Consider the following 19,150-nt stretch of genomic DNA (forward strand, 5'->3'; position numbering starts at 1 on the left):
ATCATTTGGGAAATATTTATTTAAAAAAAAGTTCTCAGGGGCGCTAATAATTTTGACTTCAATTGATAATTGTTTTGAAAAATCGTGATTACAATTATGACCAAAATAACCGTGATTATGATTTTTCTCAAAATCGAGCAGCTCTAATCAAAATAAAGTGATACAGAGTTTCTCTCTTTTGTTAAACACAATGGAAACTATTTTGAAGAGTGTTGAAAACCTGTAACTATTGACTTCTATAGTATTTATGTTTCAAACTATGGAAGTCAATGGTTACATGTTTACATCATTCTTCATAATATCTTCTTTTGTGTTCAAAAAACTCAAAGTTCTGAAACCTTTTGGTAGAATTTTCAACTTTGAGTGAACTATCCCTTTAATAAAAAACACTGTAAGATCAATTTACACCACTAGAGGACACTCACTCCCATTGTGCCACCGATTTCTTACCACATTCGTTTACTTTATTCCCTTTCTACACCATTTTATGATTTCTAAAAATGATTTTATTAAAAACCCATTTATGAATTAACCAAATTTACAGCCAATTCAACACAGATTGTACAAGCACTTTCATATTTATCAAATTCATATAAGGATTCCTATTTATCAAATTAATTTCCATGGTATATCCAAACAATGTTCTGCTATTTCAAAGATTTCCCTAATGGTGGCATTAGAAATCAATAATATGGCCTCAAAGAATTGCTCTAAATATGCCAGATGCCGTACGGTGAAATATGTTGGATGCATGAAAATTCCAGATTCCTAGCATTTTAATTCACTTCCCTTATTGCTCTCTAATTCTGTTAGGCAGTCATATGAATGCCTGGAAGGGTAATTGTTCTCAATCACTCGAGTATTCGCACAGTAAGAGCTTATGTGAAGGTCTTTGTGTGCAACAAAAGGGTCTTTTTATGTGCATAGTGATGGAGCGGCGGAGATTATGCGGGGATGTTTTTGTGGAGTGTAAATGTAAAATCTGATTATCGCTGCTCTGAGAAGGGGGAGGGTTGCGATGGAGGCAGGGAGATGCTGAGGCAATGACTTTTCCTCTGATATCCTGCAAGGGCATGGAAGTACACTTTTCCTCTCGCTGCTTAGCAAGTCTGCATCGGACATCTGGGATTTAATGGGATGCACTATATACGCTGCCAGTTCTGAGGCTCCTTCAGCGGAGGGGCCCGAGCTAAAGAGACGCCCCCATGGTTACAGCAGCAGGACCTCTCGCACCCGTGTCCGGTGAGGCTACAATGCGTTGATCACATGCTAAGTCGAGAGTGGTGGGGGTTTTTTCATCAGTTAACAACTCAAATGTGATATAGTGTGTGTGTGTGTGTGTGTTTGCTGGGCACTTACAGATGTGTCTTTAATGTGCAATTGTAAAGGGACACACACACACACACACAAAAAATACATTTTGAAGGCAATTAACCAAGGTGTTGATAGTAAATACTGACTCTAATAGTTGGAAAAATGCAATGGAAGTCAATGGTTTCCATAAGCTTAGCATTTTTCACAATGCTTTGTTTTAACACAAACTGCAGTACTTTATTGTAAATACTATCGTGATTTTGAACCATTACTATAGTAAAGTGTATAATACTGTATACATTATATTTGCAACTCTGTTAATGAATGCTACATAACATACTAGTATTAAATGCAGTTGTAGTAGTAAACACTGACTCTAATGGTTGGAAAAATGCAATGGAAGTCAATGGCTACCATCAGCTTAGCATTTTTAATTCTTTTTTTATTTAAACACAAACCCCAGTACTTTATTGTAAATACTATTTTGATTTTGAACCATTTCTATAGTAAAGTATTATACTGTTTGTGTGTGCGAGCGTACGTATGAATTTATATATATATATAGTTATTAAATATATATATATATATATATATATATATATATATATATATATATATATAAAATGGTATTTGCAACTCCGTTAATGAATGCTACATATAATACTCGTATTAACTGCAGTTAACTTAAATTCTGTAGTGTAATTTACTTTTTGCTTCAGTAAACTGTAGTGTATTGTGGTAGTAAACACTGACTAATGGTTGGGAAATGCAATGGAAGTCAATGGTTACTATCAGCTTAGCATTTTTCACATTCTGAACTATTACTATAGTAATGTGAATTAAACTCTAGATATTATGGCATTTGGAACTGTTAATGAATGCTACAGAGAATGTAAGTATTAATTGCAGTTAATTAAAAAATACTGTAGTACAGTTTAGTATTTGCTTCAGTAAAAGGTGTGTTGTAGTATAATAGTATACACAACATAGTTGAAGTCAGAATTATTAGCCGCCCTTTGTTTTTTTTTTCTTTTTTTTTTCTCTTTTAAATGTTTCCAAAATGATATTTAACTGAGCAAGGACATTTTCACAATATTTCTGATTATATTTTTTCTTCTGGAGAAAGTCTTATTTGTTTTATTTCAGCTAGAATAAAAACAGTTTTTAATTTTTTAGACACTATTTTAAGGATAAAATTATTAGCCCCTTTAAGCTATTTATTTTCTCGATAGCCTACTGAACAAATCATCGTTATACAATAACTTTCCTAATTACCCTAACCTGCCTTGTTAACTTAATTAAACTAGTTAAGCCTTTAAATTTCACTTTAAGCTGTATAGAAGTGTCTTGAAAAATATCTAGTCAAATGTTATTTACTGTCATCATGTCAAAGATAAAATAAATCAGTTATTAGAAATTAGTAATTAAAACTATTATGTTTAGAAATGTGTTGAAAAAAATCTTCTCTTTGTTGAACAGTAATAGGGTACTAAAATAAACAAGGGGCCTAATAATTCAGACTTCAACTGTATGTTTTGTGTTCAGCAATCCTTCAGAGGTTTGTAATGTGCAGTTGAGTGAATTATGACAGTCTTTCATTCTTGGGTGATCTAGAATTAGTTTAAGCTATTAAAAACATGCTTTTTAAATTTTATTTCTGTTAATCACCAAACTCCAAATATATACTTTTATTCAGACCGGATGCACTTTAAAATAATTCATTTGAAGTCATTTAATGTTACAAAAGTTTCTAATTCAAAGATGTACTGTTGTTTTTCACTTTCTTTTTAAATTATGATAAATATTGATTTTAGGCCACACTGTATTATTTTATCTATCTATCTATCTATCTATCTATCTATCTATCTATCTATCTATCTATCTATCTATCTATTATCTATCTATCTATCTATCTATCTATCTATCTATCTATCTATCTATCTATCTATCTATCTATCTATCTATCTATATATGTATATATATATATATATATATATATATATATATATATATATATATATATATAGTATTTTTCATTTTTGTGAAATGTATTTACATTTTGCTGTTTAATTAGTTTCAACATACCAATATCAAATTAAAATCAAGCTGGTAATGTATTTTCAGCAACCATTGTGATTATGAATAACTAAATGAATGCACAATTGAAATTTAAAAATGTTGCTCTTAAAATACTGATATTTTCCTCATTGCGGTACACTTTAAAACTGCCCCTTAATTTTTAAGCAAGATATTATTTTTCATACACTGCTACATAACCCTGTAAACAAATAGCCTATGTGTAGCTTAAAAGTGATTGAACTTATAAAACGAACTATAAGGAGCCAAACGAATGTTTATTAGGTTTCTCCACAGTGTCTTTCAGTCTGTGTAATGTGTGTGCGTTGATACTGAAGAGTAAATCCAGCGAGAGTTGCCGGAGCTTCTTAATAACACGAGTCGCTAATGCTGCTGACGCTTCAACCCTCATAAGACATGACACCATAACGCTCACTGTCACACTGATGACCCTTTACATTCATAAACAAGTACTCTATGCCCAAGGACTGTAATAACGCCGGTAATAATGCCGCTGTTTTTACACTGACTCACCTCTATGGGACACGTTGAGCGAGGCTTTGGATATTTCCTGTCAGCCAGGTATGTGTCTCAACTCACTGTAATGGCGACGTGTTGACGTCTTACCATTTAGAGTTCAAATTAATGAATGCAAGGTTATTTTGGTGCTTTGAAAGGATTAAATTGTTGTTTAGTCGGATAATATAGATTATTTTTTAGTAAGTGTGATATACTGTGATGGAGTTTGATTGGTTATTTATTTGGTTAATGATAAATTTGCAGTGCATTGACTTATTACAGTACAGATAAATAGCATAATGCTTACATTTTTTTTTCACACGTCTAAAGCCATTGTAAAATAGATATGTTTTTTTTATATACAGCAAGTAAATGATTACTTGGCAGAAACCGTTTAGATTGATATTATTGTCAGTATTTAATATTAAAGATGATTTATTTCAGAATTGTATTATATCCTCCAACATTGCATAAACCAAATCACTAGAAAAATTACATTTTGGTAAGTTTACCACAATATGAACCTTTAATTTTTTTTATTAACCATAATTTTACAACTAATATAAAACAACCCATATATATTTTAGCAAAAGCACTAGTACTTTATGATAAATACTGTATGTTTTTTTTTATCAATACTATAGTAAAGTGCATTGTACTGTATATATTATTAGTATTTGCAACTCTCTTAATGAAAGCTACAGAGAATACTAGTATTAGCTGCAGTTTATACTGTAGTATATTTCAGTATTTGCTTCAGCAAACTGTCTATTGTAGTATAATATAACCTATACTTGTAGAATATTGGATAATTGGATATTGGATAATAATTGGATTTGTTCATATTATTATAGTTGTGTTGCCATAGCAACTATAAACAAATATAATAAAATTGTTGTTCAGTTGGAAAATATAGATTGGATTTAGTTTTATATGGCATTTCATTGGTTATTTAATTGCATGATGATACATTTTCAGTGCATTGACATATTGTATTACACGAATAGCCTAAATTTACATTGTATTTCCCAAGTCTAAAACTGTTGTAAAATAAAGGACATTGTACAATAAATGTTAATTGTATATGCAGAGTTACATAAACATCACACTCGCAATTTACTTTGTGTGTTTAGATGGGTATTATTATAGATAATAATGATATAATAATACTTAATTTCACAATTGTAGGCTATATTGCATTAAATTCTCCACCATTGCATAAGCTAAATAAAAAATCAAAAAAATGACATTATAATGATTTTAACACAATAAGAACCTTTACAAAAAATGTACAATCATTTTACAACTAATACAAAACAATTGACATTTTTAAACAAAAGCCGTAGTACTTTATTGTAAATACTATAGTAGTTTTGAGCCATTACTTTAGTAAAGTGTATTATACGGAATATATTATGGTATTTGCAACTCTGTTTATGAATGCTACTAAAAATACTAGTTTTAACTGCAGTTAACTTATACATACTGTCGTATAATTTAGAATTTGCTTCAGTAAATGGTAGTCTATTGTGGTATAATATACTCTATATTTGTAGAAATGTACAGTATTGGGTTATTTGGTAATACTGTTGTTGTTGTGTTGCCAGAGTAGCTATAGAATTGCCACAAAAGATTAATAGAAATGTTTTACTATAGTATGGTTTACAAACACACACTAAAATATTCACTATAGTATTTTTCATGTGGGAAAATACTACAACTACTAGGGCTGTATGAAACTGGAAAACACTGACATTGCGATATTTTATTTTGCTGCGATTTATATTGCAATATGAATACAGTTTTGAAAGAGGACTTGAATGGCTCTAGTTGGAATAAAATGATTAAATTTGATTGGAATAATCTTGTAGAGGAATGAATCAAAGAAATTGCAATAATAAATAAGGTAGAGCAAAGATAAGTAGTCAGATATTCAGGTACAGTAATACTATATGATACGATATTATCATAATACTTTGCCCACGATAAAGGTCAATATCAGCGATATATCACATGAAAACCATCCACAATATAGCATGATATTTGTAAATGAAGAGGGGAAATGCATTAAAAAGTTATAAGATGTATTTCTTTTATTAACAGCGCATATAGAACTGCAACATTGATATATGTTCGATCCACCATTATGAGAAGCACCACCTCATGCATATCGCTATTTTGTCCTGCCCCATTATTGAATAATCAAACGTAATGTAAAATGTAAACATTGTGCAGCCTTAACAACTACCATGTTTTTTTCTACCATATGGTAATTTTAATAACAATCGATGTGCAACTAAATTATTAAATAATCATTTGTTTAAGTTTTTACTGTGAGCATGTATATCAAGCTGTGCTAAACTGTTGTAACCACAAATTTTGAATTTATTCACTTTGAATTTGTTTCCTATGCTTATTTCTTTAAATATCTACTTTGCTGTAAATATAGATCAAATTGTAAAACAAATATAATTAACAAGTTAACACACACTCCGTATGAACTCAACAAAGCGTTCTAGAAGTTTATTAATGGAAAGGGCAGTGGAGCAGGTCCTCAGAGCTAAGACTGAGTTAAGACGGTTATGTAGGTCGCTTACAGGGAGAATCCACTGAGTCCACAAAAACTGACAACAATGTGCCACCATATCTGATGTACTTGAGATATGAGAGCTTCCGGAGTAAAATACACACGTTAGCATACTGTAAAAAAAGTACCTATTACATTAAAAAACTGTAATATACTTGACTATTTGCCATTGGATGACAATGTTTTTGTGCACTCAAAATAGTCCTATATAAGCTGAAATATAATGTTATTTTTTAAAATCACAATGTTGTTGATATATAATCAGTGGTGGAAAAAGTACTGAAAAATCATACTCAAGTAAAAGTACTACTTGCCTAAAAACGTAGTGCAAATAGAGTAAAAGTATCTGTTATAAATATTACTTAAAGTATGAGTAAAAAGTAGACCTTTCAAAAGTACTCAAGAGTAGTGAGTAGTGAGTATTACATTGTGAAAAACTGGTGTGTTTACATGCGATTTGTGCAGGGATGTGTAAACGAAACATTCTGTAGTGCATTTAGTGATCTTCCTACTGTATATTCAATTATTACTTCCATCCTTCTTTTCTTTCTTCCTTGCTTCCATTGTTTGTTCGTTCTGTCCTACATTAATTCATTTATCTGTTTGTTTGGTCCAAGTGTCAACCTCCCGCTCTCCCTCGGGAGGCCAATACAGAAGTAACTGAAACTGCAATTCATCGATATTCCGCTAGTCCTGGCTCCATAATAGAGCAATTATCATTTGAGCCCACTGTTAAAGTGGCCAACTTTACAGCAGAAAAAAAGGTGTTTACAGCCTGGTACAAAGAACGATTTTGGTTCATAAAGCTAATATCACCCTCCATGACAACTGTGAGGGGGGTGAATTTTTTTTTAGAACTCATCAGTTTCCTTTATATTAGGTTATATTAAGTTTGCATAATTAAGGGCGTGGCCACTTGATTGACAGCTAGGTCTCGCTGTCGCCGTCACTTCACCTCAGCCGACTCCGGCAGATTAGCCACTGATTTCGGCATATTCATAATATTTTTGTTTTGTTTTATGTGGCTTTACACACTCAGTTGCCTTTTTGGATTATTTCCTACAATTATCAGATGATATGGGATGCTGTGTGCACTTAATTGTGCTCACAAACCATTCACGTGGCCTTCGTTTCCCATGTGAGTAACATTAAAGTTATATACTTGTATACCATCACTTTTAATGCATTTGTTTTATTTAAGATCATTTATCATGTATAATGTTCTTTAGAGCTGTAATGCACTGCAAAATTTGACAGATTGATTAGATGTGGACTGTAGAACAGTCATCTGAAGTGTTATTATACAGTGTTATGCTAGATTTCATCAATAGTCTTGCATTTACTAACACAGACTATATCTGAAGTGTTTGGAACTAATTCTTGTTTTCCTCCTGTAGGAAAACATCATTAGAACAATACTTAGCGGCTCAGTGTTACAGCAGTGTTTTTAAAAGACTAAACACTATTATTATAGAGTACAGCCAAGCACATGTGGTCACAATACAAACGAGTCGCAGGTGATAAAGTATTAAGCGTTTTCCCAAAGTAAAGTGTGTCTAAGCCAGGTCCAAAGCAAAATGCCAGCAGGTGTCTGTAGCTCCGCTCACTCTCCACCTCTTTGCCCTTGTTTGGGATCCCGCCGTGAGTGCGATGACGCGCGAACAAAATGGCGACGGTTGGCCGCGCCTACTTGTGGCTTCGTTTGCGCTCTTCAAAAACCTATGGGTAACGTCACGGATACTACGTCCATATATTTTACAATCTGTGGTTCGGTCCTTCTTTCATTCTTTTAATTCTTCCTTCATTCCTCCCTTCATTCATTCACTTATTCATTCATTAGTTTGTTCATATTTTTGTTCCCTTCTTCATTTGGTCCTTTGTTCAGTCATTCATTCATTGGTTCGTTCTTTCCTTCCTTCCCTTCTTACTTCCTTAGTTTGTTTAGTCCTTCCTTGAATGCTTTCATTCATTTGTTTGTTCATTCACTCACTTGTTCGTTCACTCATTCGTGCCTTTCTTCCTTCCTTAGTTTGTTCAGCCCTTCCTTGAATCCTTCCTTAATTGGTTCCTTCCTCCATTCCTCTCTTCATTAATTCGCTTATTCATTTATCTGTTCATTCATATTTTTGTTCCTTTGTTCGCTCCTTCCTTCCTTCCTTCCTTGATGTGCGCGTTTTCGGTTTCATTTTCACTGCCAAGTGAGGTTCATACTTCCTTTGCGGCTCACAAACGATTGCTCTATGCCACAAACTGAACATTTACAAATTTTTTTCCTGTTAATAAAGGCCGCGAATACATCATTACATGAAGACATGAAGAAATTACCTTTTTGAGTGAATTGTATTTTATAAAAACAGTATGTTACTCTTTCAACACCATTTAAAGGTGTCCACGTTACTGAGCAACATATATAAAACAATGTGAAAACTTGTGCCTTTATGCTTCTCTCCTTGAAAATATGATTGGCAAAAGCAAAGAATCGGACTTAAGAAAATGGATTAAGATCGTCTAGTGTGTTGAATCGAGATCGCAATCTTTTTTCGATTAATCATGCATCGATTAATCATTTTTTTTATATATTTATTAACGTGAACAAACAATAAACATTTATTACAGTATTTATTACAGTAAGTAGTGTAACAGATCATGAATCTCACGTTTCGGATCACATAATGTTTTTTGAGTCACTTATCGAACCATTTTTTGGATTAGCCAAAAAGGGGAGGAGACAAATGTAATTTGCTTTTAATTTATTACACAAACAGCACTGCAAGACGCTTTTGGTTTTAACAAACAGAACTTAGAACCTGTAATTGTATTCAAAACAAAATAAAGAAATAATCAGCCGAATAAAACTAAATTGTGAAATATTTTGTGAAATACTGTGAAAAATTCACTATTACTGTTATTGAAAAAATGTAGAAATCTAACATTTTTACAAACTATATTTATTTTTAGTCTCATTTTTAATAAATGATTCAGTTATTTACTCATAAATCTTCATGTTTGATTGCTAGATGGATAATTTTTGAATAATTATTCAGTGGCATATTTTGATGGCTAATTGTCGCCACCTATTAATTAAATAATGTAATTGCTGCCTAAAACTTTCACAACTTTTTACAACTTCTTTTTAACGTTATCAAATATGACAGTGTATATCATATCTAAACTAAGCTGTTATCACAGTACTTCTGTGTTATTTAACTGTTTGTAACTTCATAACTAATTCAAAAGACTAAAGACTCGATCACTTAGGGATAATGAACATATGCAAATCACCATCAGTTATAATTTATGTTGGGTTAGTCATGCAGCTTACATTAAACACATGCAGGATGCAGGCTAAACAAGTAGTGACAGAAAACACCTTTAATAACCTAAGAAACCCACCATATTACAAATAACCTACAAATAACTTCTTCAGTCATCTTTATATTTTACAGGAAAGCCTACATGCTTTCATACATGTGATTTGAATGATGCGAGAGACCTTTAATTAGGATTAATCTACCAGTAAAAAAAATATATTATTAATTTGTGGGCCATTTGTCTTCCGAACCATGGGTTGTGATCTGTTTGAATCACTGATTAACCATAATATATTATTATTCAGCTGATTATTTCATCATTTTATTTTTAATAAAATGACAGCTTTTAAGTTTTGTTTGTTAAAACCAAAAGTGCAGAACTGTCTACATTTGTCTCCCCCCTTTTTTTCTTGATCTGAAAAATGGTCTGATCTTTGACTAAAAACCATTGTGTGATCCGAACAGTGAGATTCGTGATCTGTTACACCACTTATAAATACTGTAATTAATGTATTGTTCATTGTTTGTTTATTTACTATATATAGTATTTATTTACCTTGAGGAACATCAGTTAAAAGTTGTTCTTTATTCATGTAAACTAACTGCTATCGATCACAACTCTGGATTTTAATAATACATTCGTAAATGTTGAGCTTATGATTAAACGATGGACGAGATGTTTCATACTTAGTTAATACATTAACATAACATTATAACTAATAGTCCTTTATTACAACTAATGGTCCTAACGGTGTTACTTTTTTAAGAGTGTTTCAGCAAGTCAAAACGAAACAAAGAATTGTTATCTGTGTTTAATCTCTTATTTAATCATGTTGTGACTGCTGTTAGCATAAACCACCACGCAGGTGTTTTCCAACAGAATTAAGCCTATACCTGCATGTCCTCTCACGATACAGTCTGGTCACAATAAGTGCATAATGCGGTGTGAATGCCTTGCAAAGCCTCCATCAGAAAGCTCTCTCTTGTGTGTGTAAGCGCCTGGGGTGCTAGTCCAGCCTGCAGATGTACATGAGAAAGGGCCCATTAGCCTCCTGCAGTACAGCTGCCTCTCTGTTATTGCAGTAAAGCCCCTGAGGGCCCTTTACACAAATACAGCCAACCTCCTGTCACTGCACACGCCAAAACCATTAACACCAACACTTTATAGCAGCTCTTTTCTTTATGAGATTTTCTCAAATATTTCACTTTCTGCAGCTATGTTTGTATGGGCTGTTACACTTGACTGATGTACAGTACAACATTCATGACATATTATAAAAAAGCAGTGTTGTAAATCCAACATTGGGTTATTTTTTTCAATTGAAGTCTGTGATATTTACAGTGTTTATTTTGCTAGCACACATTGTTATTCTTTAGGTGAACTATTCATGTGTGCAAGTTAAAGGTCCCATGAAATTAAAATACATTTTTTTTAGATCTTAGTTTCAGGCTGTTAGTTTAAAGGATGTCTATTAGCTGGTCTGCTCCAAAACAGTGACAACATTTGCATCTAGAAACTGATATAAACATCCAAAGCTTGGAGTTTGTCACTTTCGCCTAAATCAATCAATTTTTACATTACCTCGTACTTCAGTTTCATATCAAATCTTGACCAATCAAATGCTCTCTAGTATCTGCCATGCCCGCCCCCTTTTATGATGCTTCTCATTTGTTTTTCATTTGATGTGCTTGAGCTCAACCACTCTCACTGGCAGAGCTGTAACAAAATCAAAAGGCTCTCTGCTGTTTTTCAAAAGAAAAGGAACTGCTTTGGCTCAATCCCAATTCTATTTTTGTACCCCTACCCCATCCCCTTAGCCCTTGAAACAGAGTGTGACGGGGAAGGGCTTCACAATTTACCCCTAAGACTTGGGACAGCACTACAGCACCTGCACACGTCATCATATGTCATTGCGATCTCTTCAAATGAGATCAGACGATCGTGACTGCTGTAGTGATTCCAGTTGTGTTATTTTTTGGTATTTATATTCAGGAAATCACTGAAGGCATATATTATGTGATCATAACGATCTAATATGGCAATAAGATCGTAACTGTTCTGTGCATTTACACAGTGGCCATATTCATCTATGTAAACAAACTAAAAATAACATTTACATTTTGGCAGACACGGTAAAAAGCTCATTCCCAGCCACTAGAGCTTTCTGACAGAGTATTTAAGTGTCATCGAGTGTCAGAATGTTGTGGGACTGCTGTACAGGAGCACATGATTATGAATTATAGATAGCGAAATTTATCGCTTTTTATTTTAGCGTTTTTTTTAAGCATGACGGTAAAACAAGTACGCAGTTATGAATATATTAAAACATGTGCTTGTTTGTCATAAAAATTTGTAATGACAAAGAAATACAAATTTTTGGATCTCCTGACATTTGGGTGCAACTGCTGCCAATGTGGCTGATGTATTCTGGGAAATTTTCTTACCCCTTGGTTTCAAGTGTGGTCCTGAAAAATCTCTGTTCGAAGGGCTATCTACCCCTTCCCCTAAGCCCTACGCCTTCCAGCTAAAGAGAATTGGGACACCTCTACCCCTTCACGTGAACACGCAAAATGAGGGGTAAGGGGAAGGGATAAGGGGTAGAATTAGTATTGGGCATTTATGTCCCGCTCTCTTTTTCATTTTTCAGATTATTTCAGCCCTTGAATAAAAAATGCACATTTCAAAGCACTTCATGGTACCTTTAACCACTAGAATTACTATAGCATTAAATTGTTAGCACGTCTCTTTTTGTGTTTTGTCCTTTGGAAGTCCAAATATTGAAACAGAACACACTCTGTGAAAATAGCAGCATTTGGATAGCATTTTAGCTTTCTCTGCTATACCATTACGGCATCTCTGACCACGCCCCGTTGCTGTGCGGGTTGTATGCGCATTGGGAATGATCGTAACCTGAAGTGTTTGTGGTCTCACTAGCCCGATGTTTTTTTTTTTTTTTTTGTAGCTGAAACACCCTTAAAAACCCCAAATTACATTCGCTGTAGGCTTTGCTGAGCTAACTCTGTAAAAGCAAATGTCTCCCTTTGCATTGAACTTTGAGCATATTACATTCAGAGATGCTGTTTATGTTGACACAGCTACATTACACATCATCAACTAAAGTTTAAAATATGATATCATAGTGGACCACCCCTTTAAGCTTAGAATGGCATCATATTTTATGAAGTCTTTCCCGTAAAAATATAATAATTTGGTAATACAGCCTCTAAATCTATACAAGATAATAAGTTGCTCACAAAGAAACGCACCTCACTTTCATTTTCACCTTCACAAGCAGGAGAGCAAGTTTTTTCACAGAGCTGAAAATGTTATTTTGAAAGACATGTCTGAAGTGCTATGGTAATTAAAGATAGACAAACTCATACTGTAGTTCAGGTGTCTCAAACTTGTTCCGGGAGTGCCGGTGTCCTGTAGATTTTAGCTCCAACTCTAATTAAACGCACTTGAACCAGCTAATCTAGGTCTTCCTAGGTATACTTGAAACACAAAAGTGTGTTGCGGCAAGTTGGAGCTAAACACTGCAGGGACACCGGCCCTCCAGGACCAGGATGGTGACCTCTGCTGTGGTTCAACACAAAAATTTAGCTAAATAAATTTTTAAGTAGTTCTATAGGCAAGTCTTGCATTACAGTTCCATATAATTAGCTGAATGATTTTCTAATCATTCAGCCTAAATCTAATTAAAATAAAACAAGGCTTTGCATGAGATGTGCAAGAAACTAGTACATGCATGAACTCTCTACAAAAGACTCATCACAGAAACCTAAAAAATGTCTTGAAATAAAACATCTGAGCAATGTTGTTAGGTGCGGAAGCATAACTTTAGCATAAGCACAATAATTCTGAGCAATTGAATTATTAGGAAATAATGCATAACCACCTCTGATGTGCATTAGTTTCTAGCAATTTAACAGTTCGTCATCAATAATTTCTCACTTGAATGAATTAAATTCAAGTTTATTATATATACATATATAATTTCAAAACAGCTGGATTCTACTTTATAATTTTCATCATCATATGACAGAATAATTTTCATATTTCGGTGAACTATCTTTTGATTTTTCATAGTGTTGACATTTCACCTGGCTGGGCAATATATGACTGAGTATTATCAGCATTACAGTAAAAATATGTAATATTTAAAAAAAAAAAAGTATCTGTTTTGTTTTATATATCATATATCATGGCTTAAGAGCAAACATATACAGTTAAAGTCAAAATGATTCACCCTCCTGTAAATTTATGTTTCTTTTCAAATATTTCTCAATTCATGTTTAACAGAGCAAGGATTTTTTTAAACTGTATTTTTCTGGAGAAAGTCTTACTTGTTTTATTTTGGCTAAAATAAAAACAATCACATTTTTATAGCCATATTAAGGTTAATATTATTAGCCCCTTTAACCATTTTTCTACAGCAGTGGTTCCCAAAGTGGGGGTCGTAGGACAATGAGGGGGGTCACTTAGTGATTTTCAAAAAACATTTTTTAAACTATTAGAATTTGCATATTTTATCCATAACCTACAAAAGAAAAATAGTAGTTAATAGTTACCTTAAAAAACAACATGCAAATAAAAAGCCATAGGCCTTTCGATTTTTTTGTGAGCCATAGGGTGATTATGTTATATTAAAGATACAGCACATTGATTTTATGGCACCAGGTTAAACTCTCTGACACCTTTACGGCACTTACGTACATTAAAACAAAATACAGGCCACAACTGAACATGGAGGATGGTCTCTGAGTGGAGTTTTTCAAAATTAAATGATGAATAGGCTTGGGCCTATGTTGTGTGCGGTGTGTAAGGTTTATATAGTTATGACCACCTCACAGGATATTGGGGGGTGTGAGTCACTGGCATTGTAAGTTTGGGAACCCCTGGTCTACAGAATAAACCATTGTTTTACAATGACCTGCCTAATTACCCTAACTTGACTAATTAACCTAGTTAAGCCTTTAAATTGCACTTTAAGCTGAACACTAGTATCTAGAACAATATCTAGTAAAATATTACGTACTGTCATCATGGCAACGATAAAAGTAATCAGTTATTAGAAATTACCTAATAAAACTATTATGCTTAGAAATGTGTTGACAAAAACTTCTCTCCATTAAACAGAAATTGGGGAAAATATATACAAGAAGGCTAATAATTCAGCTGGGCTAATAATTTTAACTTCAACTATCACCTTTGTTCTGTGGAAATATTGTCATCAATGTTGTTGCCAGGTAGCAAATAAATACACATTGTGTCTTTAAGAGAGGCTTGTGTTGCTGTAGGTCAAAGTTGATTTGGCTAAATGGATTAGCAGTTATCCTGTGATGCTGAAGCCTGGTAAATGCGCTCTAATGATGAGGGAAAGAAGGAGGGCACTGGTTATTGTTATTGTTAATTTATTGTCCATTCGAGGCTGAAAATCGGTATTAGTCTCGCTTTACATACAACAAAACATTCTCATATCACAATGCATATACTTAAAAATATTGACCTCACCTAAGAACATTACAATCCTATTTTATTCAAAAGATTAAGTGTGTATGGCACAAAGATTTGTTTGAAGGTTGCTTTAATTGCCTTCACTGACCTGTAACGGCATCCAGATGGCACAAACATAAAGGCCTGGTTTTGAGAGTGCCTTACATCATCACATATGAACCATCACATATGTTAACCTTCAACATTCAAGGCAGGTTTATCATTATTGGAGGAATATAATAGATATAGAACAGTTTATACAATGAAACTGGAGCTCAAGGACGATCTCTCACCACAATCACTAAACAGGTGTCATTGATGTGTACATGAAGACAATCGAGTGTTGACATGATTCTCTACATTTACACATTAGTGACACCTCTTTAGAGATTTGCCCTGCAGTGGAAACAAGATGAAAAGAAAGGCTTTCCCTAATAGTTAGTCAGAAATACAGTACATCTAAGGACGTTTATCATCAGTTAAAAAAAAAAGATACACCATAACATCACACTTTCTTTGAGATTTTGTTCGATATTGTTAAACTTGATAAGCCTCGTACTATTAACACAAGACACACACAATTGTAATAAATGAAGCTTTATTAACACATGAATAGGCAAGGGTAACTAACAGCTACTAAATGGACCATGCAGTTGTGATGACTTACTCTGAGTTATCTTGAGGAAAGATAAACTTGAGTCTAATTAAGTTTGCATGTTCTCCCTGCATTCGTGTGGGTTTCCTCTGGGTGCTTCGGTTTCCCTCACAGTCCAAAGACATGCAGTACAGGTGCTTTGGGTAGGCTAAATTGTTCGTATTGCACGAGTGTGAATGAGTGTGAATTTGTAGATGTTTCCCAGAGATGGGTTGCGGCCAGAAGGGCATCCGCTGCGTAAATACGTGCTGGATAAGTTGGCGGTTCATTCCGCTGTGGCAACCCCAGATTAATAAAGGGAATAAGCCGAAAAGAAATTGAAATACCAAATTCATGTAACACCATGAAGATCCATTCTGGAACATGTGGAGAACTGGATCCTTAAAGTTGAGGGTTATAAAGTCTTGAGAAATCTGGACAATCTGGAACACACAGATGTGGATTTCAGAAAAGTTACTGAAGGTGAAGTTGCAGGTCGATCTTACAAGGAACACTGATTTACATGTTGTCAGGAAATTGGATTTGTACAAATTCTTATGATTTTATTTGTATAAAACGTGCCATTTTTATAAGGAACCGCACTCCTAAAGCTATCAGTCAAATTGTACTCAAATGTACAAATGAGATCATAAACAATTCATAGGAATTTGTAACTAAATAAAAAATAAAATAAATTTACAAAATGTTGGGAGATTGCATTGGAAGTTCTTGAAGATAGTAGGAATTTTGTTGCTTTCCAAACCCCTGTCTTGCAGACTTTCAGGGGTGCTCAACTCTCTGTACAACCTTAACAACACAACAGTGACAGTCTGTATCAGAAGGAACACTCTTTTTGTAAGGAGGGATTTGCAGAAATTGGGGCTTTCAGATCCTGCATTGCGATTGGATAACACCAACAGTAATGCTTTTAACTGTAGATTCTACAGGACATTGTTAACAGTGTAGGCTAGTAATGTTTACAACATTAAGAAATAAAGTAGTCAAAAACATGCTAAAAGCCAAAGCAAATTTTCTCCTGACAATAATAGAAAATGCAAACAATCTGGAACCAACTGAAAAAAATGTATCCGCTTGTTAAGTGTGACATGTCGCGAAGCGGCTTCCAGGTATTCAACTGAATGGGGAAACTCATGAAATGGTAATAATAAACGTTTACAAAGCAATTTAATGCTTTCGAAAATCACGATCGCAGTATATTTGTCCATGCTAATATCCGATGGCCAGAAAGTGATTAATTTTTTTATAAATTGTTACATTTTTGGTATTTGTTATGCAGCAAGCCCAGAGATTATTGTATACACTATGATTTTATATAATATTAACTTTAATGTGTGATAGGAATAAAACGTGATCATAAATGAATGATTTCTACACCCAAATAAATGGTGGCTTGGACCCGGAAACAGTATTACATACATCACAAACACGTCACCACTTAACAAGCGGATAGGACTGAATGAACACACACACACACACACACACACACACACACACACACACACACACACACACACACACAAAACTTTTATATTATATAATATAATATACGTTTTTATTATCATATACAGTACTCATATTATAAGATGATATTATAAGATGATTTGCAGATGTGTCAGTAATTTCTTTATTAATTGTGAATCAATTGTAACCTGTTGTTTTCTATTTAAAATTTTTATATTTCTAAAAAAAATAGCTCAGAGCCAAGTTTCAGCATAGACAATGTCACCGAATTTGAGGTCTTACATAAAGTAAGGTCCTTCTTATTAAATAGGTGTGCATAAAGGTTATTAAAAGCTTTATTAAAGATGAACTATCTGTGATCCAACTCAAGTTTAAAACACAGAGGGTTTCCATACCTTGCACTCAGGCCTCTTCTGGTTTCTGTCCTGTGTGCATTAGCACAAAGCCTGCAGGAGATCTGCTAGTTAGGCGATTTGGAGCACATCAGCAGCGTGTATGCTCGATACAGAAGTGTGCTTTAAGTCTCAGGAGTGCATTAAGCTGCAGATCAAATGCTGTGACCTTCAAAAACAGGAAACGGTCCGTCTGCACACAGAGATGACTCAAACCTAATGAACCTCCCCAATTAAATATAACAAGCGCAAAAATAGGTCGGGACAACACGCGGCGATAATGGTGACCGTAATTCAGTCTTCTCAGCAGCAGCGGTGCTCCATTTATCACACCTTTTAAATTGAACTCCATAAATAGCGTGTGTTTTTATTTATTTTTTGCTGAGGTTAAAGGCTGAATGTTGATGTTTGCTCATTATGAGTGTGTGTGACACGTTTTAATGTGTGTGTTTGTTTACATTGCAGGCCTAAGAGCATGAGTGATCATCAGGATCAGGCTGAAGATGTCGGGCTCCTGACGCCTCATGATCAGTCGGAGCCCTCGAAGGACGATGACATGCATTTCAGGCAAGTTCTTACGTGACTGTATAAGTACACTAAGCTTCATCGTTATATAATCAATAGATAAACTGTTTTAGTAGTTTATGCAAGAACAAAATAAACAGACAGTTCACTCAAAAATGAAATTGGTAACTTTATAATACCTACACACAATGAATCATTAAATAAGCATTAGCAAATAGTTAATTCATTATTTGTTAAGCATTAATAGATGTTAGTAAGCAGTTTTTAACCACAGCTACAAATGCTGTATTCTTGACTTTGAAGCACGTGTGTAATGCACTTAATGATTGTGTTTTCATACTTTCTTCATGATTCAGTTTTCATTACTAAATAAAAAATTGCATTGTTTACAAACCAGTTGTTTACAATGGTATTTTTAAGGTCATTCAGAATGTGTATTTAAATAACTAATAAACTATTCAAATTAGCATTTATATATGTTATTAATCAGGCATATATTAATAGTATGTTAATAAATGCTTTATTTACTTAACTTCAACTAGTTTTCTGACCAAATCTAATGAGGAGTTTATGCTTTGTAAATCCCTTATAAATGGTAATTAAAGGCTCATATGACACATATCACTCATTCTTGTTGCCATAGTTATAAACTGCTAACTTCTATTAATATATAGTTAATGCTTAACAAATAATAAATTAACTATTTGCTAATACTTTATTGATGGTTCATAATGTGTGATTGGAAAGTGTTGCCTGAAAATGTGAGGTCTGGGTGCAGACCTAGTGCAGTGCAATCTGGGCTGCATCCAATGC

General features: G+C 33.7%; 1 protein-coding gene across 3 annotated transcripts in view; it reads left to right on the forward strand.

Moving 5' to 3' along the window:
* The first annotated feature begins 1,045 nt into the window (after positions 1-1,045).
* Positions 1,046-19,150, forward strand: part of gramd2aa (GRAM domain containing 2Aa) — a 77,206-nt gene continuing 59,101 nt past the window's right edge. For 2 of the 3 annotated variants that reach the window (XM_087262116.1, XM_087262117.1), the window contains exons 1-2: positions 1,046-1,242; positions 18,278-18,379. In XM_087262116.1, the coding sequence (XP_087118242.1) occupies positions 1,133-1,242; positions 18,278-18,379 (212 nt within the window). In that variant the 5' untranslated portion in view covers positions 1,046-1,132. Of the gene's footprint in view, positions 1,243-3,827; positions 3,973-18,277; positions 18,380-19,150 lie in introns of those variants that run through there. The other variant, XM_087262118.1, reaches the window with a different exon arrangement.

The sequence above is a fragment of the Danio rerio genome, chromosome 7 (assembly GCF_052040795.2).
Source record: "Danio rerio strain M-AB ecotype USA chromosome 7, GRCz13ab, whole genome shotgun sequence".
NCBI classification, from domain to species: Eukaryota; Metazoa; Chordata; class Actinopteri; order Cypriniformes; family Danionidae; genus Danio; species Danio rerio.